This window comes from Spermophilus citellus, assembly GCF_964194105.1.
Source record: "Spermophilus citellus genome assembly, chromosome: 11".
Lineage (NCBI taxonomy): Eukaryota > Metazoa > Chordata > Mammalia > Rodentia > Sciuridae > Spermophilus > Spermophilus citellus.
This window is the reverse complement of record NC_138192.1, coordinates 135,523,982-135,548,340: the sequence shown is the minus strand read 5'-3', so window position 1 is coordinate 135,548,340 and position 24,359 is coordinate 135,523,982. Positions and strand designations below refer to the sequence as shown.

General features: G+C 61.6%; 1 protein-coding gene across 5 annotated transcripts in view; it reads right to left on the bottom strand.

Moving 5' to 3' along the window:
- Positions 1 to 5,841: 5,841 nt before the first annotated feature.
- GPR35 (G protein-coupled receptor 35) overlaps positions 5,842 to 24,359 on the bottom strand; it is a 26,278-nt gene continuing 7,760 nt past the window's right edge. The window contains exons 1-2 of one of the 5 annotated variants that reach the window (XM_081262007.1): positions 16,694 to 18,184; positions 5,842 to 7,966 (exon numbers count right to left, since the gene is read on the bottom strand). In XM_081262007.1, coding sequence (XP_081118133.1) covers positions 7,039 to 7,956 — 918 coding nt within the window. In that variant the 5' untranslated portion in view covers positions 7,957 to 7,966; positions 16,694 to 18,184 and the 3' untranslated portion in view covers positions 5,842 to 7,038. Of the gene's footprint in view, positions 7,967 to 8,939; positions 10,275 to 16,207; positions 16,231 to 16,693; positions 18,185 to 24,359 lie in introns of those variants that run through there. The other 4 variants (XM_081262003.1, XM_081262004.1, XM_081262006.1 and 1 more) reach the window with 4 other exon arrangements.

The following is a 24,359-nucleotide window of genomic DNA, read 5'->3' as shown; positions in this document are numbered from 1 at the left end:
TCTCTGCGAGCCTCGCCCCTTCAGGCCTGTGCCCCAGCCTGCCCCTTGGAGGGCCGGGCAGTGGTGAGACCTGCCAGAGGCCAGAGCAGGCAGCGGCCTGGGAGCCAGGAGCTGGCATCAGGCTCCCCTGCTGCTGCGCAGCCCTGGGGCCCAGCAGAGCCAGGGAAGGCTCTGGTCCCCTCCAGGGGCAGCCCGGGCCTTCCAGGAAGGCGTCTCTGCCATCAGAAACCCGGACCCTGCTTTAGGCTGCCCCAGACTGCAGCTTTTGTGGCCATCCAGGGGTCATCAGAAGTTCCACTGCTGTCTGTCTGGACAGTGCAGCCTCTGCGCCCCCTGCCTGCCCCCAGGCTTGGGAGGGGCACCCCTCCCTTCTCATCCTGTCCCTGGGGGGGGCCATCTGCTCCTGGGCTTTGTAAGCTCAGACCCTCTGTTTCTGCCTTCTAGAGACCCTCCTGCCCTGAGGAGCCAAGACTCATGTCTAAACCAAGCACTGTGCCCACAGCCTGACCATGGGGACAGTGGCCTCCAAGTGACCACCTTCCCTTGAGCCCACTTCTGAACTCCAGAACCATGGCAAGACCCTCTTGCCTCTGCTCAGATAACTTTTATTTTTATTTCTCTTCAATAATCATTTAATCAGAGAGATTGTGATTCTTGGACTATGTCCTATAGCTGTGGGTTACTGAGATCCAACTCCTACACGTATTTTCATGTTGTTCTATTTGGAGGAAGGGTGATTAAAATATTTTGTTATACTAGAAAGTGGGACAAAAAATACAGAAACACAGCGAGAACTTTGTCTTCTAAAAGAGTATCGATGTTTTCTCTTGGGTTTTATTGTTATGATCTGAGTAATCACACATCTCAAGTGGAGACTGGCAGAAGTATAATTCTAGGTTAGTGTTTTGTAAATATGCATCATAAAATGTGACTCTTACTGGTAAATGGTTCACAAACTCTGTGAGCAGACCCACACCTCTCTGCCCCTGCTCCAGGGCTTGTCTCCCAGGGATCCAGAAACCCTGTTTTCCCTGCTGCCACCCGCGCCCCAGCCTCCCCGTCTGGTCTCGCAGCTGTGTGGAGATCCAGCTGCTCCACCTCAGCTGGACCTGCCCTAGAGACAGCGACGAGATGCCCAGTGGACAGTCCCCTCCGTGCCTGCTGTACGGGGTGGGGACAGCCAACCCCACCCCACATGCTGCCTCCTGGGGCTGTTCTGAGTCGTGGTCCGCTAGTGAGGCCTGAAGCAGCGCTCAGTGAGTTTGGGGGCTTGTCCACAGCTGTGACAGGGGGCTCGAGGTCCTCTGTGGCGCAGGTGGTGGGCCTCCTGACGGGATGGCCCCGTGCCGCTCGCTGGAGTTGGGCCAGACACGTCTTTGTTTGGTGCTCTTGTGGCCTGGTGTGTTTGCAGCCCTGGAGAGCTGCCCGTGTGGACTCTGCCTCCCGGCCCTCCAGCCCCAACCCTGTGGAGCCCAGAGAGGCACCTGGCCTCCCACGTCTCCTGGAAGCCTTCTCCTCTGCCTCCGACCCTGAGTGATATCGGGCAGAGTTGGGGCTCCCAGAGCACATTTTATGGGGTTTCTGTAGGTGGCACAGGCCCCTGGGTACTCCAAGGCCAGCCCGGGAAGGACCTCAGAGGCCAAGCTCTCCCCACCCTTCTCTGTCCACCCCACCCTCGCTGACTGTGGCAGAGAGTTTAGAGCCCCGCGTCCTTCAAGGAAGGGAGGGGCAGTGGCCAGGGACAGGAGCTCCCGGAAACCCAGGCTGCCCTGTGACCTGGTCGCCGTCCACCCCTCTACACTGCCAGCAAGTAGGACTGCGGTCAGACCTGGCCTCCACGGTAGATGGCCACCTGTCCTTAGACCCTCAAAACACAGTCAGGACTTGTCACTTGCCACCCTTGGGGGAGCACGGGCTCCTTCCCAAGGAGGCCAAGTGACCCTGGGAGGATGGTGGCCTCCGTGGTGACACATTGCTTCTCCATCGTAAGGGGGCAGCTTTTGTGTGCAGAGGGCACTGAGACTGTCCTGCTGGAGCCATCGATGGCTGAGCCATGTGTTCTTGGCTGAGGGTGGCCCTGCCTCTGTGTCTCCTCAGCCTCTGTGTCTTGAGTGCCCTGCAGAAAGTTCCGGCCCTGGGAGGGACTCGGGTTCTTCCTGGAGCAGAGAGCCCTGGGTCTGGCTGAGCCTGTAGCCAGAGGCCCTGCCCTGTACTCAGGCCTGTGGCCCTCAGAACAGCAGAGCTCCCGCCCTGCACTCACGTTTCACCCAGGAGGCCGAGTCTGATGGCCACCGCTAACCTTTCTGGGTCCCCCAAAATGGCAGGGAGCTGATCTCAGTCCAGCCAGGCTGGGACAGTGGAGGTTTCTCCTGCCTGAGACTTTGAATTCCAGTTCTTTTTTGTTGTTCTATTGAGGATTGAACTTAGGGACCACTGAGCTCCATCTTCAGCTCTTTTTATTTTTATTTTTATCTTTATTTATCTTTTTTTTTTTTTTGAGACAGGGTTTGGCTAAGTTGCTTAGGGCCTCAAAGTAGCCAAGGCTGGCCTCCAACTTGCAATCCCCCTATTTCAGCCTCTGAGTCATTGGGATTACAGGTGTGCACCATCCCTCCTGGCTGGCTAGAAGCTCCTGGCCTCATTTCCCTGGAGCCCTGAAGTGGACTCTGTCAGATGCGCATCAAGTCTATGGCCACCCCAAGGGCTGCTCAGGGCCTGACACTCTAGCTGCATGCTTGTGAGCCTGGGAGTGGAGGCCCCAGGGGCCATGGACACAAGGAGGATGCAGCCCCCAGGACCCCCTGCAGAAGCAACACGGGCTCCCTGGCGCCGGGGCCCTCAGGACCCCCTCTGCACACCTCCACCAGCACCCTAGCTACCTGCTCCCTTCCATCCTCACCTCCAGGTCGCACCCCTCTGCAGCCAGAAGCTCACCTGGCCAGGCCGTGCCAGGTCCAGTGGCTTCTCAGGGCCTGGAGACATCTGCCACCAGGTCCTCGTCCGCCACCTGCCACTGAGCTTTAGGCCCTACAGGCGCCTGCCTGGGCAAGCGTCCTGGAGGTCACGAGACCTCCCTGCTGCAGTCCTGCCACCTCTTCACCCACCAAGGTGCAGACCTGAACGACGGGCCCGATTGTCCCCAGCTAGGAGGTCACCAGCCCCTGGCCAGCAGCTCGCCAGGGGCGACGGGTGTCTGTGGGCCCAGGACACAGAGCTCAGAGGTCCTGGAGGCCCACTACCGGCGCAGCCCACCTCCCCTCTCTGCTCCCCTGCGGACAGCCCCCCAGTCCTGGGCCCTGGCCCGATGAACAGCGCTTCCTGGAGACACCTCTCGGGGCTGCCTGTCGGTGGCTGGCTCTTGGCCCTAGATGCCTCTCCTTGCAGCTCGGCCCCAGTCCTAGGCTTAAGTGACCAGACGCTCTGCCGAGGCGCTCTGGCTCTGCCAACAAAGCCGCACTCACCAGAGGGGGTCCTGGGGGCTCTGCACCGCCACCTCAGTGCCCTCTGGCCTGGGAGCTGGCTGCAGGTGGCTGGGCTGAGGCAGGAGCTGGTGCTGCCCCCAGGGGCCGTGCGGGGGTCAGGGTGGGTGGGAGCTCAGGCTGTGGTGAAAAGTTCCATTTGGACCAGAGAGCGAGGCGGACCGTCGGTGGCCAGACCCAAGATGGCAGTCTCAGTTCAGGGCCTCCTACTGCTGCCTCTTTCTGTAAAGGGGGGGCGCCCCCGGCTCCTGAACCCCCGTCTGCTTTGGCGCTCCCAGGGCAGCAGGCCCAGTTCTGAAGGAGAGCTGGGAAAGGTTCCTGGTGTCTGACGCAGCCCTGCTGGGCCTGCTCTGGGGACTCAGTCGGCTGGTTCTGCTAACCTGCTGCCCGTGGCTGTCCACTTAGGGTTCCACACTCGCCCTCCATGGGGACAGCAGGAGCTGACTCCGGTCCAGACACGGGCGACCATCTGCAGACGGCCTCTGGGAAGCAGCGTTCCCACCGTGAAAGCCCACGGCACAGCTGGCTGTTCCTGGCTGCTCCCGACGGCCCAGCAGAGGGGCAGGGGAACACGGGGGTGGGGGGGGCCGCAGGGGCCCAGCCCACCTCCTAGGCTTTGGGTCCCAGTAGCCATCAGCAGTTTTACAAAATGCCCATGACAAAGACGGCAAGCTAGAGCAGGGTGCCCCCACAGAGGTCCCTCCTGGCCCGTGGGCAGGACCACTCCTTGCCGTCCACTGCGGGCACTGGCCCAGGCTCCTCCTGCCCCTGCAGGATGCCTGTCCTCTCCCTGCCCCACACGTGCTCAGACCCTGTCCTCCACACGCACTCCTCTGGTCCTCTCAGCAGATGGTGTGCCCCATGTCCTCCTCCGCGGGACCCTGGGTGGAGCAGGTGGCACTGCAGACACTGCCGGGGACAAGTGCCCTCAGGAGGACTAGGGCTGGCGGCACCCCCAGGGGACAGGCTACCGGAAGGATCACCACTGGGTGCCCAGGGTGCTGCAGTCCCACGGCCCTGTGTTCTCAGTCCCAGGTCCCAGAGCCAGTCCTCAGCAGGCGATTCCCGGGACCTGAAACCTCTGGAGATCTCCCTCCAACCGCCAGGCAGAGCCTCCGCCAGGCAACCTGGCGGTGAGAGGGTGAGCCTGGGTCGGGCTGCACGCGTCCCACCCCAGGACTGATGTCATGCACGCGGGGACCTGGGCTTGCTGCCCTGTGGCCACAGAGACGAGGCCTCGCCTGCTGGCAGGTCACTTGGGGGCCTCCTGGAGAGAGAGGCAGGAGGAAGGGAAACGTGTGCCCACCCCTTCGGGCCTGGGAGTCACCCGGAGGCCTGCTCCCCCACAGGCTGGAAGGACAGGGGTCCTGAGCACACTCTGCCCTCGGCGCAGGACGCTGCCCCAGACCTGGGAGCCCAGGCGTCAGCACTGAGTGCCAGGAAGCCAGATCTGAGGTGGGCCCGGGATGGGTCCAGGCAATGGAGCCTGAAGTCGTCCTGGCCACCACCCCAGGGGAGCAGACCTGGACCTGAGGGGCACTCCCTCAGCCTGGCCAGCAGTGCTGGGCAGTAGGCTCCTCTCCTTTCCCCTGCTTGTGCACAGCAGGACATAGGGTGGAGGCCGGGGGCCTGCTCAGTGAGTGTGTTGAATCATCTCCCAATGGCTTGGGCCAAGGTCAGGCTGATACCAGGCACAGGCAGGCCTTGGGGGCAAGAGACGAGGGCAGCCAGCTAACTGCCTTCTGCCCACGCCAGGAGCTGGCTCACCCAGTGGTCAGGGCCCTGGGGTCACCCTGCTGCCCAAGGTCAGAGGGGCTGCTCCAGGGTGAGATGGCATCCACACGGGCAGCTTTGGCTCTACATCCCCAAGCCAAGGCTGGGTTGAGGGGTGCAGCAGCTGGAGAACCCCATCCCCCAATCTCCCTGTGTGGGCAAGGAAGCCAAGGAGGGCCATGTGTCCAGCAAGACGGGACCCAGGCGGGGAGCCTGGCCACAACAGAGGCCCACACGCTCCCTCTCGGGTGCTGTCCTTCCCTCTGCTCTGGTGGTCAGAGCCCATGGGCACAGCTGGTGACTGGGGGGACAGCCCAGGCCTGTGCATGGTGGCCCTGCTGGCCTCGCTCAGGACTGGGCTCTTGGAAGCCCTGCCACCTGGCCCCTCCCTGAAGCTCTTTGCCATCCTGGGTTCCCTGAGCTGAGCCTGCAGCCTGGTCCGCCTGTCCCCCGGGATCCCCAGTCCTGGCAAGAGGCAGAACAGGGGGCCTGCAGATGCCTCGGCCCCACTGGCCAGGCTGGAGACTCCCAGCCTAGGGCAAGACCCTCAGTGGACCTCCTGCCTCTTGGAAGTGTAAGTCTGGGGTCAGGGTGGAGGGGGTCAGGTCAGGGAAACTGCCCACCCGGTGGGCAGGGATACATGTCCAGAGGGTGGGGTTTCTGTGAGGGCTGGGAAGCATTCTGGAGGAACCAAGGGGTCTGGGGAGCCCAGCCCAAGGCAGGGTGAGGCCATGGAGTGGACGTGGTGGGCCCCACCCCAGGGAAGCTGGTGGTGCTGTTCTGGGCACAGGCAGGGCTACCTGCAGCAGGAAACGGCAGGCGGGAAGGGGGGACAGTGCAGGACAGGGCCTTGCCAGCTGCCCAGCACTGTCCCTGCCCTGCTCACCTGACACTGCCCAGGACAGTGTGACCTGGCCCTGCCCAGTGCAGGCATGGGGCTCGGGAGTGTCCGAGGCAGACTGGCAGGTGGTAACAAGCTAGGGCGCGTGGGGATGGGTGGCCCTGGGCCTGGGCAGCAGCTCCGGGTGCTGGCGGATGCTCTGCTGGGAGTGGCTGAGCCCCACCTCCATAAAGGGCCTCAAGACCTCGCTGCAGGCCGCACCCCACAGGCCTGGAGCCAAGGCTGCCTGAGGTCCCCTCAGAGGCTGCAGGGAGCAGTGGGAGGGAGGGGTGGGTGTCCATCAGGCAGCAAGCGCTGGGTGGCATTTGCAGGGGAGTGGGGGGCGGAGCCAGGGCCTGGCGCCTTGGGAGGGCTTCAGCATGTCCTAAGAGCCCCCAGGGCCGCCAAGCCCCAGAAAGACCAGGCTCAGCAGAGGGGCAGGGGCCTGGGAGAAAGAGTGGGAAGGAGGGAGACACCCAGGCCACTGCAGCCCCACCCAGGGTGAGGACTGGGTGAGAGTGACAGAGGGCCCTGCCAGCCTGCAGCAGCGGACAAAGGGCCCTGCCAGCCTGCAGCAGCCCAGGGGGTCCACAGAAGAAGGCTGTCAGGGCCCCACCCGGTGCCCCAAGGAGTCAGCTCTAGTGATAGCTGTGTGTCCCTGTCCCAGGGTCCTCGGGGTTGACCCCCTCAGGAGTCATCCTCTGGCTGCTGTCCCTGTCCCTTCCCAGGATAGCAGCGAAGCCACCGAGGCTCGGCAAACCTGGGTCCAGCCCTTCCACTGGCCTCCTAGAGGGCCCACAGACCAGGGTGAGGCCAGGGTCTGTCTCGGGGCTCCACGCTGGCCCCAGGTGCCCTGGCAAGCTGCCCCTCCCAGAGCCCTGAGACCTGGCCCACAGTGAGTGCCCGCTAGGTGAGGGTGAGGCTCAGAGAGTCCTGGCTCTTGTGGGCCTTGGTGCCGGCGGGCGTGGGCAGCGCGGAGGCCTCCTGGAACTCCTTGGCCATGTAATAGTAGCAGATGGCATCCAGGCAGCAGTTGGCGTCCGAGAGCCTGCTGGTGACGGAGAGGGCCCGGCTGAAGGCCTTGCGCTCTGCACAGGAGGACAGGCCCGTGGCCACCTGCACCGTCAGCACCACGTGCAGCGGCAGGAAGCAGACTACAAACACCACCAGGTTGGCCCAGACCATGCGGGCAGCCCTGCGGGTGGCCTCCACCTGGCCGGCTTCGGAGGCTGGCCTCCGGGCCAGCGCAGTCACCACCTGCAGAGAGCAGAACACCAGCACGGCCAGGGGCAGGTAGAAGCCCAGTAGTGAGAAAGTGGTGGTGCCGAAGTCATGCCGGGCGTAGTTCCGGAAGCAGAAGCCGCCCTCCTGCAGCCCCAGGCGCCAGCGGATCACCAGGGAGCCTAGGACCAGGACCCAGAGCGCTGCACACACCACCGCAGCCTGCCGCGGGGAGCGCAGCCCTCGGGCACGCAGCGGGTGCCGCACGGCCACGTAACGGTCCACGGAGATGGCCGTGACCAGGCTGATGCTCATGTACCTGTTGGCCAGGTAGATTCCCTGCGAGAGCTGGCACAGCGGGGTGTCTGAGGTGTGCTGCAGGGAGAAGAGCATGAAGGGCAGGGAGCAGAGCAGGCAGAGGTCGGCCACGGCCAGGTTGGTCATGTAGACGCGGGTCTCCGTCCACTGCCGCATGCGGCGGCAGAACACCCAGAGCGCCAGGCCGTTGAGCAGCAGGCCCAGCACCATCAGCGTGCCTGAGTAGGTGACAAAGACGTGCTTGAGCCCAGAGGGCCAGGAGACGGTGCTGCAAGTGCTGTTCATGGTCCTGGGGCTGCAGGAGGGACAGGAGGTCAGCGTGGGCAGAAGGAAGGACCCCAGGGAATGAGGCCCTGCCCAACCCCATGGCCTGCTGCCCCTTGGGCAGGGATTCAGGTGAAGGTGAGTCCTGACCCATGCCCACACACCCAAAAGTCACCTCAAGGACTAAGCCCTGCCCGCTGTACAGGCCCAAGGTGGCAGAGACGGACAGATTCCCCTTCCCATCTCCAGAGCTCTCCCCTCCTGGGACCAGCCTGGGGCTGGGCACAGGGAGGCAGGGGGAGCTGGAGTCCACAGCCCAGCACCCAGGCCCTACCCTCCAGAACCCAAGCCCTCTAGGACCTCAGGTGCTAGACAGGAAGCCCAGGCCCACCAGTGCCAAGGTCCCACAGGGAGACACAGTGGCCCCACCTGCTGGCCTCAGGTCCCAAGTCAGGGCCCCAGAACAGGGCCAAGGCAACATTGCTGCCACTCCTGGCACCACACCTGCCCCTCCCTGGACCTGTCCGCACCCAGCAATGGCCCCCCAGAATGCTCCACCTCCCTATGAGTACTGACCCCCAGGCCCGAGGTCCAGAGGTCCTTCCTGGATCCCCCTGAGGCTCCAGCCCAACCCACATCTGGGGTCAGGGTGTCCACTCCTTGAACTCTGAGGGCAGCCCTGTCCCTCCCTGCCTTGCTGCTCAGGGGTGGAGCCCTCCACTCCACCGTCCACTGTGGTCCCTCGCTCCCTGGCCCATGCTCTACAGGGCAGCCCAGGAGGGCCCAGCCCAGCCCCCAGGCTCAGTCCACATGGACTTGGCAGAGGTCTCGTGCCCAGGAGCGGGAGTCAGCACAGTGAGGGACCTGGGTCCTGGGCCTCACCTCCCCAGCTGGCTAGTCTCAGCTGCCCCACTGTGAGAGGCGCTGACCTTGGTGCATAGCACTGCTGTGGTCAGCCAGAAGGAATGGCCATCACCCAGAGCCCAAACCCCCAGGCCACACACCTCACCTCTGCCTCCTCGCCGGGTACCAGGAAGGACCTGGGTGGGGCAGGGGCCGCCTCTGGCACCCCGTCCCCTGAGGACAGCCAGACCCAGGCTGGCCTGTCTGCTACAGGGGGAATTAGGGGCCCTCTCCACGCAGGAGGGAGGAGCAGCCAACCCCGTGATTGCAGGCTGGTTGGCTCCCTGGAGCTGCCTGGGGTCCCCAGGGACCCTCCCCGCCCACAGTGCATTAGGGAAGCAGGCACAGATCCCACCGCAGCCAGGAAGCTCCTCCTGGTCCCCAGCGGATCCCACGGCTACTGGAGTATAATGGGGCATCTGCCAGCAGGTGAAGTCTGCGCCCTGCCCCAGGTGGCTGCTGGGCCCCTCAGGGCTCTCTCTTCCCTCCTCCCTCCTGCCATCCCCATACTGAGGCCCACGGAGGGACCCTGAACCAGGCCAGCTCCCAGGTCCCCCAGGACCTCCTGGCCCCAACCACTGGGACACCCCTTCCTGGCCACCTTTCTCTACGAGACCCAGGCCACCCAGATGTTCTCTTCACTGTCCCCAGAATCCCAGAGTCCCGAGAACCCATTCTGAGTCGCATAACCTCTCAGCCATGAGGGGCCCAGGCCTGTGTGGGGAGGACGCCAGGTCCAGGCCCCACGCTGCTGCCCAGCCTGCTGGCTGGGGAGAGGTAGAAGCTGGCTGTGGCAGAGCCTGCCTGTGGAGGGGTGAGGGTGTGGGTCCTGGCCTGGCTCCTCTCTGATGTCCTCATGTCTACCCCGGGCTTTCATTTTAGGTTAGCCTCAGACAGCCCAGCATTTTGTTGGGAAGCTTTTTAAAAAAAATCTGAGCCCAGTCTTTAAATTTCCCATTGGCAGTGATGCAGCCCTGGATCACTGGGAAGGACAGCCCATTTTTGCCAAGTCCCCAGGCACAGGAGGCCTGGGCGGAGCACCCACTCACAGGACTCTGGCTTCCACCCAAAGGATGGCACACCTTTGGGTGCCTTCCAAACAGTTCGGGGGGTGAAGTCCTGGGGGCCGGCTACAGCCAGCACGTGCCTGCCCCAGCCCAGCACAGAGCTGTGTCCAGGGCCCAGCGGCTCAGCGGAGCAGGTCTCCTCCCTCGGGGCCCTCCCGTCTGCATACACACAGCAGGCTCTCGGAGAAGCTGCCACGGGCTGGGAAACGGTGACTGAGGCGCTGAGACTTCCTGCCCAGGGTGGGGCTGGTGTGGGCAGGACCCTCTCCCCCTTGATTCAGCTATGACCATCAGGCGGGGAGGTAGTGGTCGCAGAGGGAGGCCCTACCATGCCATGACCCCCTCCCAGGCCTCCCCCTGTCTGGGGGGACCCACAGCCCCCTCCCGGCCCTGGTCCTGTCTGGGAGGACCCACGGCCCCCTCCCTGCCCTCCTCCTGTCTGGGGGGACCCACGGCCCCCTCCCTGCCCTCCTCCTGTCTGGGGGGACCTACGGCCCCCTCCCTGCCCTCCTCCTGTCTGGGGGGACCCACGGCCCCCTCCCGGCCCTCCTCCTGTCTGGGGGAACCATGGCCCCCTCCCGGCCCTCCTCCTGTCTGGGGGGACCCACGGCCCCCTCCCTGCCCTCCTCCTGTCTGGGGGGACCTACGGCCCCCTCCCGGCCCTCCTCCTGTCTGGGGGGACCCACGGCCCCCTCCCGGCCCTCCTCCTGTCTGGGGGGAACCACGGCCCCCTCCCGGCCCTCCTCCTGTCTGGGGGGAACCACGGCCCCCTCCCGGCCCTCCTCCTGTCTGGGGGGACCCACGGCCCCCTCCCGGCCCTCCTCCTGTCTGGGGGGACCCACGGCCCCCTCCCGGCCCTCCTCCTGTCTGGGGGAACCACGGCCCCCTCCCGGCCCTCCTCCTGTCTGGGGGGAACCACGGCCCCCTCCTAGGCCCCTGTTGCCTGGGCAGGGCACCATGGAGGCCTGAGGCCTTGTAGGTGCTGCAGAGCTGACCCCACACAGAAATGGCTCAGGGTAGAGAAGGAGCCTCCCAAAGCCTACGGCTCAGCTGGAGGGTTCAGGGCTCAGGTGCTTCTCTGTGCCACCGGTAAATGCCAGTTACTACCCTCACCGCAGTTCTCAGAGGCCCAGGCCCTAAGAGACCCCTGAGTCATTCTGTACTTGCTCGCCACACGGGCACCCCACTCCATCAGAGGACAGCCCACCGCCCAGATGCAAGCATCTCCAGCGAGCTCCTCCAAAGGCCCTTCCTTGAGGAGCCCAGGCCCCATCACAGCCACACCAGGCTGAGGCCCTGACAGCCTGTCCCACTGAAGGCCTCCAGCCATGTCAGTACCGCCTGCTGTCGGTGGTGGCACCCAGCTCAGCCTCTGACCCTGCACTGCAGAAGCCAGCCCAGGGGCTGCCTGAGAAGCAGAGTGGGGGACTGGGCTGCCGTGGCCAGTCCTGGGCTGGGTGTCCTGGACACTGCAGAGCACGGAGCAGGAGTGGCAGGGGCTCTCACGGTCTCTGCCAGCCCCAGCCCGAGGTTGCAGCATGGTGGGCAGAGGACAGCTGTATGGGAGGAAAGTGGGACTTTGGCCACCCATGCCCAAGACTGTTCTGGAAACAACTCTGAAAGAGCAGAACCAGCGGCAGCCCCCACCCTCGGAGGCTCCCCGTCCCCAGCTCATGTCACTTCTGCCTGTGCCACCTCAGTGCCTGAGGTCAGAGGACGGCTCCCCACGTCCTGTTTCCTGGCAGGGGCAGTGGGGGACGCCAGTCCAGGCTCACACCATGTGGTTGCGTCACATACTCCTGCCTGGGGGCAGCCCTACCTAGGCTCGTGTGGAGATGGGATAGGCGGGCCCAGTCCCACAGGGAGACCCATGTCGGCCACTCCTGCCTCTGTGCAAGCCCAGCCCCCCCCCCCCGGGAGGCCTGTGCAGGCCCCTGGCTCTGCAGGCCCTGGTGGGCCTTCTCTCCTGCAGCTCTGCACTTGGAGCTGGGCTGGGGGAGCCACCCTCCTTGCAGACCACCTCCCCAACCCCACGCACCTCGGAGCAGGGACCTTGGCCCAGCTTGGCCCCAGGCCTCTGACCACAGCTCCTCCAAGACCAGCAAGGGCTTGGACAACTTGTCTCCCCGCCACACCCTGCTGCTGCCCCCACTCTACGGCCACCAGCAGAAGCCAGGGAAGGGCCTGCAGGTCCAGAGCAGTGCTCCAGCCTCCTGGTCCAGCAGGCTCCTTGCCCAGAGGAAGGAAGTCGCTGGCCTGGGCATGAACCTCTTCTCCACTGTCCCTCCAGACCCAGGTCCCCAGTAGTCACTGGGGCCCCTTCCTGGTCCCCTTTGTGCATGGCCTGGGAACCTACCTTGGCCTTGAGGCTCAGCAGGGCGGGGGTCCCCTGCTTGCCTGAATCTTGCTTGGTTTGTCCCACCCTGACTTTGCCCATCCCAAACTCTGGCACAGGATCTGCCCTCTGGGTCAGCAGAAGGTGCTGCCAGCAGGGTCCAGTCCCCACCATGCCACTTAGCCTGGAACCACAGGACAGAGGATTCTCCACCTCTGCAGGTCAAGAAGCCATGTTGCTGCGTGTCTGCTGGGCACTGCCCTCCCCTTCCCAGGACAGCCCTCTGCTGGGTGAAGCCCACCCTGCACTCCTCCCCAGCAGGGCCCTGGAGAGCAGGTGGCCCTGGGAAGACCCTGTTCATTTGGAGACGGACACAGGCTGGGGTTCCTGGCCACCATCCCCGCCTGCCCCCTTCCTGCCTCCCAGGCCCCCACCTGTCTCCACTTCTACCCAGGCCAGTCCCTGCAGAGCAGCCGGGGCTTCCAGTGGGCCCTTTCCGGTGCTGGCCACCTAGCGCTGCTGCCTGGGCCACCTGTGGAGGCTGGAGTTGCCTGGGCCCTTCACTCAGAAGCCCCTGATTCCTGGGGGTCCCAAAGGGCTGACTCCTGCTGGGGAAGTCCCCTGTTCCAGGTCAGGACAGGCCCGTTATCTCCCCTGCTGGGCAGCCTCAGGCCACAGTCACACCAGGCCCTCTGTGGAGGACTCCATGCTAGTCCAGGGGCACTGCCCAGCTCCACCGCTCTGCAGCCCCCACTCCCAGGCAGCACTCTCTCTCTGAATCTGGCCCCCATCTACACCTGTGTGGCTGTGGTCAAAAGAACACCTCCCTGCCCCTGCTCTGGTCCACTCTCTGAGCACAAGGGTGCCGGGCAGTCAGGGGCCATCCAGACCCCCGCCCTGGAACCTAGAGTGCCCCGTAGGAAGCTGCAGGATGGTGCCCTCCTGAGCTGCCTCAGCCCCTGGACACCTGGGTCCCTCTAGGAAACAGGGCACCGGGAGCCAGATCTGGAAAGAGTGAGGACCCAGCAGAGGACTGTAGTAGGCCTGGGCCTGCCCTGAGGTTGGCACCTGTGACCACCTCCAGAGCCCCAGCCAGGGTGGTGCCAAGGGGCAGTCGGTGGTAGCACTGTCCCTGCCTCTCTGAAGCGCTGGCGCTGTGTGGTCCGCCCCGGTTTTGCAATGGCCCCTGTGGAACTGGAAGCCCCAGGCTCTCTCTTCCTTCCCTGCTCAGCCTCTCCTCCCACGGCCGCCCTAGAGCCCGGCTCAGGTGAGTGAAAACAGGAACTGCCTTCCCAAAGCCCCGGGGCCACCTAAGCCTGCACCCTGGAGCTGACCCACATGGACCCGTCCGGCTTTCTGTCCAGATCCGTGGCCTTCATAGTTTGGGCCAAACGGCCACTGAATTCCTCCCCGTTTTCCATCTTGTCCTGGGGTTCGGAGCCGGTCAGGACCCAGCAGGATAAGTGTTATTTTGCCTCAACGGCTGTCGGCTTGGGAGCCCTTAGTGCTGCCCTGCCCGGGAGACTGGGCTCAGCACCGTGGCCTCCAGGAGAGCCGGAGGGAGAGGGGCTGTGGGCCAGCTCCAGGTCTGTGTCAGCGCTTTCTGTTCCCCTCCTCGCAGAACGCGGTCTGGGAAACACCTCAGCCCTGAGGCCCTGCTCCCTGCCTATGATGTCACTGTGCTGCGGGGTGGGACACCAACCCCCGGGTCGGGGCTGGGCGCCCTGTCCACACCCTCTGGCCCAGCTTCTCTCCTCCCCTCCACTCCTCCCTTGGCTCCTGCAGGCCACGGCCCCTCACAGGAGAGCCAGGGGCACGGGGGAGGCTCCTGCACCTACCTCGGCACCCCCACTCCCGCTTCTGCTGGTCAGGGTGCCCCAGCACTCAGACCCTACCCCTTCTCTCCGACAGGAGGGCAAAGAGGCCCCTGCCCACCCCTGGCCCCCTCCTTCCCTCCCACCCTGGACCCAACCCCTTAGAGGTGCCCTGCTCTTGGTGACACCTCCTGACCTCTGCTGTCCATCCCCACATCATCCCTTGGGGCCAGCTGGGTGTTCCCCAGGCCGCAGTCCCTCTCTGGCTGGTTGTCAACCAGGCCACTCTGTCCTCCAGCCTCCGACCTGGGAGCCTGGTGGGCCTTGCCTGAATGCCAAGGAGCCACCTGGGGAAGTCCCCCTGAGGCCCAGAAAGATGGCACCACCTGGACGTGCTGGGCTGAGCAGGGCCCTGTGGCCACCCAGGGCCTCTCCTCTGCTCTCTTCTTTGGGGTGGATTTGAAATTCTCCATAATTCAATGAAATTCTGCAAACAGGGGATGAGTGTGTGGAGGATCTGGAGGACAAAGCCTTCAGATGCACAGCAGACAGGTGGCCCTGGTGGGGGACCGGCAGGAGAGGCAGCGGCGGGCCACTGCAGGACCAGAAGCTACCTCACCCTGCGACTTGCCGTGTGCCAAGTCCCTTGGTGGCCATGCCCAGGGCTTCCCATGTGACCTGGGATCCATTGCATGAGGGCCACCTTCATGCACCCTGTAGGCCCCAGGTGCTCCAACCTCTAAGGCCCTGGCAGAGGGGACTCGCTGCAGGAGAGGTTTGGGTGGTAGTGGCCAGGAAGGCCAAGGCCTCCTCTGCGTGGAGGTAGGGAGAAGGAGATTGAGTGGCCAGTGGCCATTTCTCTATCATCTGCCCCTGGACAGAGGTCATTCTGTGGCTTGAGACCCTTGGCCGATGGCGCCATGCTCTCTCTGTGTGATGGCAAGTTCAGCTGCCACAGGCCGGCTGCCCGCTCCCACTGCCCACCCTGGTGTGGTCGCAACACCACGCACTGGTTTTCCATTTGCACTGGCCCCAGATGGCCACGCCAGCAGGCCACAGCAAATGGCAAAGGAAGGACATGAGGCCCCTGCCCACCCCTGGTCCACTCCCTGCCTCCCACCTTGGCACTCCAAGAAGCCACTGAGCCTGCGGGTCTGGCTCAACCTCGGCCTTGACCCCAGCACCATGCCACCCGGGCCACCCTGTTCCAGCAGAGCCCCGTGGTCCTCTGAAGGGCTCCTGGGCCCAGGCGGGGTGACGTGCTCTGCCCTGGGCAGCTCTGGCTCCCTCTGCCCCAGCCCCAGCCGGGGGACCAGGTGCACCCCGCAGCCCACCGTCTTGCCGGCACCTGAGCTGACTGCAGGCGCCCAGGCCCTGCCAGCCATGACCCTCCCCTGGCAGGCTTCCACCACCAGAGAGCCGGGCAGGAGGACAGGCCACCACCGGTAGCAAGAGACACTGTGGGGACCGCAGGGTCTTGAGGGGGTCCTGAGAAGATCCTGAAAGGGTCCTGGGAGTTCGAGGACACACAGAGGGAGCCAAGAGGGGCAGCTAAGGACATCCTGAGGGGACCCTGAGGGTGTCATGAGGGGAGCTGAGGGGAAACAAGGGGGTCCTGAAGGGAGCTGAGGGGACCCTGAGGGGGTCCTGAGGGGATCTGAGAAGGTCCTGAGGGCTCCTGAAGGGTGAGCTGAGGGGGAGCTGAGGGGAAGTTGAGGGGGAGATAAGGGGGTTCTGAGGGGGTCCTGAGAGGGAGCTCAGGGGGTCCTGACGGGGAGCTGAGGGGGAGCTGAGGGGGTCTTTGGGGGGTCCTGAGAGGGGATCTGAGGGGTCCTGAGGGAGCCAGGGGCCTGGGGTTGTTGGTACACCATGGCCTTCCCTCCCCTGGTGCCCCCTTTCCCAGGAGCCCTGTGGACTCAGCCTCCTGCCGTGAAGGCCAGGCCTCTGTCCCAAGACAAAGATAGCCTCCATCCTCTGGGGCCTCGGGTCTCTGCCCCTCGGTGCCCTGGCCTCTGGCACTGCACAGAGATCTGGCCATCAGAGGTGTGCTGTCCCCGCCCTCGGAGACCGCAGCTTGTAGCAGGGAGGCCCCACTGAGGGCAGGTGCGGGCAGGCCTGACCCCTGACTCTGGCCCTCACCAGAGCTCACTCACCCCTGGACAGCTCCTGTGGCCGGTCCTGTGGCCTCCCAGGCGTGGCCTCGCCTGGCTGCTGCCTGGCGGAGCGTTCCCTGCAGTGACGCAGGCTCCTGCCCCCTCCCTCTCCCTGCCTCCGGCTGCTCACCACCCCCAGCCTCCTTCCCCTTTCGAGGCTGAGGCTTTCTCTGACTGGAAGGCTGGCCGCTGGCCCCCAGCCAGCCCCATCCTGGGAAGGACGCCTCCCACGGCCCTCCAACTGCCGGCCACCCACCCTGGCCACAAGGTCCTTTCCCAGCAGAGAACACCCACCGGGAGCCCCTCTCCAGGGCCATTCCCCTGCTCCAGAGCCTGAAGGGCCCCGCGGCCTGCTGGGCAGAAGCTTGAAGGCCAGCTCTGTCTGGCGGGGAGAGAGTGGCCACCACTTTGCCCTGCTTCAGACATACCGTGACCACCCAGCAGCAGAAGCCCCAGCGTATCTGTGACGGACTGGCTGCTCCTTACCAGGACAGTGGCCTCTGCCCTCGCTGGCTCCAGGCCGGCTGCCTGGGGTGGCCTGGAGTGGCCTGGGGTGGCGCGTCTGTCCCGTGCCAGGACTCTCGGGCAGGTGGTCCTCAACCCTTGGAAACGGTGCTGGGTTCTGGCCGTCCCTCCCTGCCCAGAGCCTCCAGCCCAGACACAGCCTCTGAGACTGGGCAAGATGGGGTTGATTGACAGTCGTGGGAACCGACGGTTCACAGGAGAGGGTGTGGGGGGCAGGGTGGGAAGACAGGCTCTCGTGGTCACAGGGTCCCTGTCACCAGGGTCCTGGCCTCTGTCCCTTGGATGGGCCCTCAGAGAGAAGCCTCCTCTGGCACTGCTCAAGGACTTCTGAGGCCCTCCAAGCCCCTGCCCGACGCCCTGAGTCTAGCAGACAGTGGGGGGACAGGGCTTGCGCCCCAGTTCCCCGGGGTGGGGAGGGCGTCCACCTGCCACAGGCTTCCCAGGCCATGCCCAGGGCACCCAGCCAGGCGCATGCAGCTGTGGGTGAGGCAGACGGCGTCCCAGGTCGGAGACGGCAAGTGGGCGGTCGGGAGGGATGGAGGCGTGGAGCTTGGGCCTGGGTTTGTGAGTCTGGCTTCGCAATCGTGTAAATATTTGTGCGATCACCAAATCCAACTAAGTCTGAACAGGAGTTGTTAGCATCCAAAGCATATGGAAGCCAAGGACCTGCACGTGGGGTGGCGAGGTAGCCCCGGCCTCCCGCAGACTAGTCCTCTGGCCACACGATCACTGTCCAGCTTTCAACGATGGTTTTCCAGGGAAGTCTAAGGCACTGTGTTGTCCCTACAGCTACGTAACCCAACCTCCCTGAAAATACGCTGGCGAACCTGAAGCCCTTCTCAGTGAGCCTGCTGTGGACAGCAGAGCGGATTCCGGGCTGTGTGGGTAGGCAGGGCACTTGGCACTGCTGTGGGCGTGGCCTAGGGGCTGGTCCGGTCCAGAAGGAACCGTGGTTCTGGGTTTGAGTGGAAATGTGTCTTATCTTCAGAGAGTGACTCGGTTCTGTCCACTCACGAGACCCACCATGTGATGGTCCGTCCTGCATCGCTGTGACAGAATTCCTGAAGGAGGAGAGTGCTGGCTTGTCTCCTGTCCAGAGGTCCTGGCCATGGCTGGCCCACTCCCTCGAGGCTTTGGGTCTGAGGGGAGAGTCGGTCATGGAGGGGAGGGCCTAGGGCTCTGCTCAGCTCATGGCAGCCAGGAAGCAGTGGGTGGAGGAAGGCACGGGGACAGGATGCAGCCGCAAGGTCATGCCCCCAGTAACCCACTTCCTCTAACCAGGTTCCACCCCACAGTGTCCACCTCCCAACCGTGCCATCCAATTGTGACTCCATCAGTGGGCAGGTCAGGACCTGGAGGTCAGGCGCTTCCAGGAACTGCCTCTCACACGGCTGTGCCTGGACCCAGCCTTGGATCTGGGGTGGTCCAGATGCAACCTAAGGCACAGTGACTCACACAGGCCAGGCCACGTCTACCTGCTGGCTGTCCTGGAGAGGGGGGCTCCTCAGAGAAGAGGAGCTGTGAGGGGGCTAGGGGGAGTGGAAAGGGGCCTGGCACGTCTCGTCCTCTGAGGAACAGAATGGCCATCCAGACCGTGAGGGCCACACCACAGGGACTCGGGGTCCACTCGAGTAACGGTCACTGGAAAGAGGGGCGACATGAATATTGGCAGAGATACTTAATGCACTGGAAAGCAAAGATGTCTGGATTCATGGATCCGTGGAAGATGCTTGCAAGGGAAGCTGCTCGTGGTCAGAAGCTTGTAAATAAAGGGAAAGAATCCAGACTTGATCCAGCTTTCCTGTATAAACTATCCCCTGGTGTGACCACACAGTCTGAACCTCTTTCCCATGAGCTTCAGCGGTCAGTGGGAGAAGGAAGAGAGAATGAGGGTGTGCTGTCCTGTCCACCATGTGGAATGGTCATCTGCTGTATCAGCTGTGCATTGTCTGTTACTGTTGCTCACAAAGATCACCCCGAAACAAGCAGGGGTCAGCTCCCAGTCTCTGTGGGCCAGGGGCCTGGGATCCCACCTCTGCCCCAGCTGTTGGCCAAGGCTACTGTGTCTTCTGAAGGCTCAGCTGGGAGGACCTGCTTCCAGCTCACCCCGACTCTGCCCCTGATGGGCAGCTGGACAGAGGACCTCAAGTCTCCCTGGTTCTTGTCCAGAGGCTGCTCTTAGCTCCCTGCCACTTCGTCCCTCAGAGGTCAGCTCTGTGGTCACGCACTCCCTCAGTGAGTGACAGATGCCACTCTCCCCAATTCAACCTCACAAGTACCAAGTGTCCTTTATTTTTTCACCATGTATTCTATTTGTAAGTGGTCTGGTAAGTCCATCCCCTCAAGGTGGGCAGGGGGCTGGGGATGTGGCTCAGTGGTTGAATGCCCCTGAGTTCAATCCCTGGTACCAAAAAAAACCAGGGGCAGGAATCATGGCAGGTCCTCTTAGAGGCTGTCAGTCATGGTCATCCAGTGGCTCCTGGTGGAAGGGCATGCCACTTAGGCCATGGTCTTGCCAAGAAGCAAGTCATCCCAGTGGCTCGGGAGGCTGAGGCAGAAGGATCATGAGTTCAAAGCCAGCCTCAGCAACTCCATGAGACCCTGTCTCTAAATAAAATATTAAAAAGGATTGGGGACGTGGCTCAGTGGTTAAGTGTCTCTGGTTCAATCCCCAGTTTAAAAACAAAAATGGAGAGAGAAACCGAAGTCACACCCGAATCTGACAGGAGATTGAAGGGAGATTGACAGGCATCAGTGCACCAAGCTGAAAGGCACAGCCTACGTGAGAAGAAAGAGGTACCGTCACCGCAGTGTCCTGGTTTTCCTTGAGATGACAACAGGCCAGAGCAGATGGTCTCACCATGAGGAGGCGGGCAGTCACCTGCTGCAGTGGGGAGGCAGCTGCCCAGGGGGCTGGCAATCACTTGGCAGACCCAGTGCTTGGGCTGAAATCGCAAGTAGGGTTCTGACCCGGGTCAGACTCCTCTGGTTCCAGTTCAATCAAGGAAATTGCTTTTTGAAATGGAAGACAGGAGTTAGGCCCGATCTCTTTCCCCCGCAGCCTGTGGCCAGTGGCTGTGCTGCTTTTCAGGAAACCAGCCAGACAGTGGAGACCTCAAGCGTGCGAGCCTGGTGCCTGCTGACGGCTCTGGCGAGGGTGTGGGAATCGTCTGGGGACCTGCATTTGTCAAAGTCGTCATCTTGGCTTCACGATGGGGTTTTTGTAGATAGAACAATATGATGTCTGGCATTTGTTTCAAAGTGTTCTGGGCCATAGATAGAGAGTGGGGAAGGAGTGATCTGATCCTTGTCAATGACGGGGGCAGGCATGTGGGCTCCCTGTGTCTGTGCACAATGGAAATTTCCAAAATAAAACATGAAACAACACAGACGGCCACACCCTCTGCTGCAGATCCACAAGTGGCTGGGCAGTGGTGGGACTTGTGCGTGGCTGCAGCAGTGCAGAATGGGGCTTCTCCAGGGTCTTGGGTCAAGTGGTCTCGGAGCTCAAAGGTAGGGGAAGCAGCTGTAGAAGGGAACCGGGGGCCAAGGGAGCCAGGAGACTCCAGCAAACAGGGTGGCCCCTTGCTGCCAGAGGAGGGCAGGTGCAGGCCAGCTGTGGCTGCTCGGGCCTGACTGGTCTGGAATGCCAGGGGTCATATGGCTTCCCCATACATACACATGCACAAAAGCACACACGTATATTGCACACAAGCACAATTTACAGGTGTGCATATCCACGCACATACACATAAAAACAGATGTGCATGTGCACACGCAGACACACACACACACACACACACTGTGGGTTACACATAGACACACACATCCACACGTGTGCATACACACAGATACACTAGACAGTGAACGTGTGCAAACATACATGTATGCACACACAGAAGCACACAGCTGAGCTGGCCCGGGGAAGGGCCCTGTGGGCAGAGGTAGGACTGCTGGCTCATGTGAGCTGGACCAAGACGGCAGAGCCACCACCCTGACTGCTCCTCCTGGGGCCAAGCCCAGGGACCTTGCCTGCTGAGGAGCTCATCAATGCCTGGGCCGTGCAGCTGTTCCAGATGGGCTGGGACCTGGGCAGCAGAGAGCTCGGTGGCCTCCACCAGCTCATTAGGGTTCCTGCTTGTGCACCCCCAGCCCCAGCCCCATGCTCTACAGGTCAGGAAATCATGGCCCAGGAGGGCCAGCACCAGGCTTCAGTCCCCAGGGAGGTCTGTCAAGCACTGAACTGGAATGACCAGCTCAGGTCCCTGGACTGGGGCAGAAGCAGCAAGCACCACGAGACTGACGGGCTGCAGAGCTGTGGATGGTGCAGGAAGACATGGACTGATGGGAACTGGGGTGGAGTGAAGGCGCAGGGCCGGGAGCTCAGCAGGGCCTGGGAGTTAAAGTTGGGGTGGGGGCTGGGGTCAGAGTTCAAGAAACAGGGTTGTCTCTAACTGGAGCTTGCTCAGTCTGACAAGGCCCTTTCCCTGGATCTGTGTGTGTGTGAGCGCGCATACACACACTCACACACACATGTTCACAGGCCCCAGGCTCAGGTCAGCTCAACCTCAGGGAACTCTCAGACCCTGCTCCACGCATGTTCTAAGCCGCTGCATCTTGTGGGGCTCACCAGTACCCGCCAGCACCCGCCAGCCACTAATCCTGCTTCTACTAGCAGCCCTGGCCAGCCCTGCAGACCTCCTCTGAGGTGGAGACCCGGACGGGAACAGTTTCAGGAAGCCACGTGGACAAGGTCAATGGGCCGGACCCTGTGGTGGTGCAGACCTGCACTGACTAGACACCAGAATGGTTCTGCAGGTGCCCCAGGGAGCACTGGGGACAGCGCGTCCTTCCCTGTGCTCCACAGCTCCTGTGGGCAGCTCCCAGAGCAGGACGCACAGGAGCCATGGCAGGGAGCCCTGCAGGTGGATGGGAGCCCACCATGGCCGCTGACCCAGCCAAGGGACCGCCTCTCCTCTCAGCTCACTGTGGTAGCCCTGGGTCTGGCTGCGTGTCATGCAGGGTCAGCCCCCTGACCCTCCTCATGCCCCGTCCCGTCAGCACACACTGCACTGAAATGTGACCCCATCACACTCAACCCACAGACATCTCCTGAGGTCCCTGGACTCACATGACAGCCCCAGTGCACACCTGGCCAACCCCGCCTACCCCACCTACCATTCTTGTGAGTGGTTTAAAGATACGTTGATGAGCTGTGGATGATACCCCTTTTACCTGCCCCGGGTTAAGGCCTAGAACCCTCGTACTCTGTCCTGTCCTGAACCGGCCTCATGCCCCGCACTTCAGAGCAGCTGCTGAGCCGCTTCCTTCCATAGCAGCGCGACACACATGCCCTCGGTCGGCTCCTTCCCTGGCCTCTCCGTGCACACTCCTATGATCCTCCTATGGGTCCCTAAATGTTGGGACTTGTCACAAGTGGGTGCCAGACTCTTCCCTGTCCCATCACACACTCGTCATGAGCGGATCTCCCTGCCCATTGACTGCCCATTCCCCAGTCAGCCCCAGGTTGACCCCAATGATCCCAGGTTGACCCCTCTGGTCTGAGCTCTGGACCTGCGTAGGGCTTCCTGTCAGGCATCCTTTCGTGGGTGCCTCAGAAGCACTTTAAATGTACCGTGTCCCAAACCAACCACGTCATCCAGCCTGTCACCTTGCATCAATCTTCCTTCAAAGCCTCCAACTCAGAGCCACCCCTGCGTGGCCCAGGCAGATATCTGTGCCAGTCCCGACGCATCCTCCCACCCTGCTTCCTGCTCCCAGTTAGACACTAGGATGAAGGAACACATTGTAAACCCTACAGCAACCTCTGAAGAGGCAAGGCAAAGAGGTATGATAAATACGCAGAACAGACCATCAAATGTAAAGAAAGGCAAGAAAGTGGAGGGAAATGGGTACAAAGAACAAATAAGATGAACAGAAAACAAACAGTAAGATGGCAGATTCAAACCTGATCATTCAATAATCAATCAAACACAGCTCGTACAGCAATCCAATTCAAAGGCAAAGATGATCAATGGTCATCAAGCTGGATTAAAAAGCAAGATGTGACAATGTGCTGTCACCTCATACACAACTTAGGTACAAAGAAAAGTTACAAGCAAAAGAGAAGCCGTGTAAGAAGGAGGTGGCGAGTCGCAGCCCTGACCACAGGGAGCCGGGACAGCAGCACCAAGCAGACGCCTGCACAGGGGCTCTCCCAGAGGCAGAAGGAGTGTTCTACATGATAAATAATGTCAAGCAATTCTAAAAGCAAATGTGTCTACTTATAAAGGTGTGTAAGTGAAGTAGACTTGTAGGCCTAGGAAGAATGAGGCTCGATCGCGTCAGGGCTTCACGACACCCTCCTCTCACGGCGACTCAGCACGTGCTGAACGTGGATGACGGCGATGTGTCCGTGGATGGATGCAGGACAGACGCCTAGCCACAGCAGAACACGTATTCTTTCCCCAGAGCAGGCGACGGGCTGGGCCCCAGGACAAGTTCCATACCACTACAGCATCACCGGGTGAGCTCTCCAGTACCACAGCCCTGAAGAAGAAACCAGTAACCAGGGCTGGGGACGTGGCTCAAGCGGTAGCGCGCTCGCCTGGCAGGCGTGCGGCCCGGGTTCGATCCTCAGCACCACATACCAACAAAGATGTTGTGTCCGCCGAGAACTAAAAAATAAATATTAAAAAATCTCCCTCTCTCTCTCTCTCTCTCTCTCTCTCTCTCTCTCAAAAAAAAAAAAAAGAAGAAGAAGAAGAAGAAGAAACCAGTAACTAAAGGCCTAAGGCAGAGAAGGCCTGAGTATCTGCAAGTTAGACAACTCACCTATAAATAATTCAAAGATCAAATAAGTAATCAAAGGGACATTAGAAAATATTGTAAACTAAAAAAATAAATGAGCTTGCAAATTTAAAAAAGAATACTTTGAACCAAATGATGATAAAACAAAACTTGTAAGAAGAAAACTAACGCTGAGGCTGAGGAGGGCCCCAGCTCTCAGGGCGCGCTGCAGTGAAGAGGAAAGAGCTATAGTCATTAAGATCCCACTTCAGGAAGCTAGAACGCCAGCAATTCCAACAACAGATGAAACCTAAGTAAATGGAAGAAAGACATGATTTAGAAAAATAACCTAGAAAATAAATAAAATACACATTGGTTCCTTAAAAAGATCAGTACAACTGATGACCCTCCGGCCAGACCAGTCAAGGAAGACGCACGGATCACGAACGTGAGGAACGAATGCTAAGACCCCACAGCCTGCAGACCTGGGAAGAATGACAAAGGAATGTTTCCATAACTTTATGCAAACACAGTTGGCAACTTAGACAAAATGCACACATTTCTTAAAAATCTCAATTCGCCAAGATTGATACAGGATCATAAAACTGGAATGACTTATGTCTGTTACAGCTGTAAAATGTACACCTTTCTAAGAAGAGGATGCCTTGCCAGTTCCCCTGGAGAGTTCCACTGAACACTCAAGGATAAGACAACCTCAGTCTTGACTCCTCTTAGGAAGAAGAAGATCGTCCAGCTCCCCTCTGCGGCAAACTCTGCCCTTACACCCAAAAGGCACAGACTACAAGAAAAGCAGACCAGCATCACACAGGAACACAGA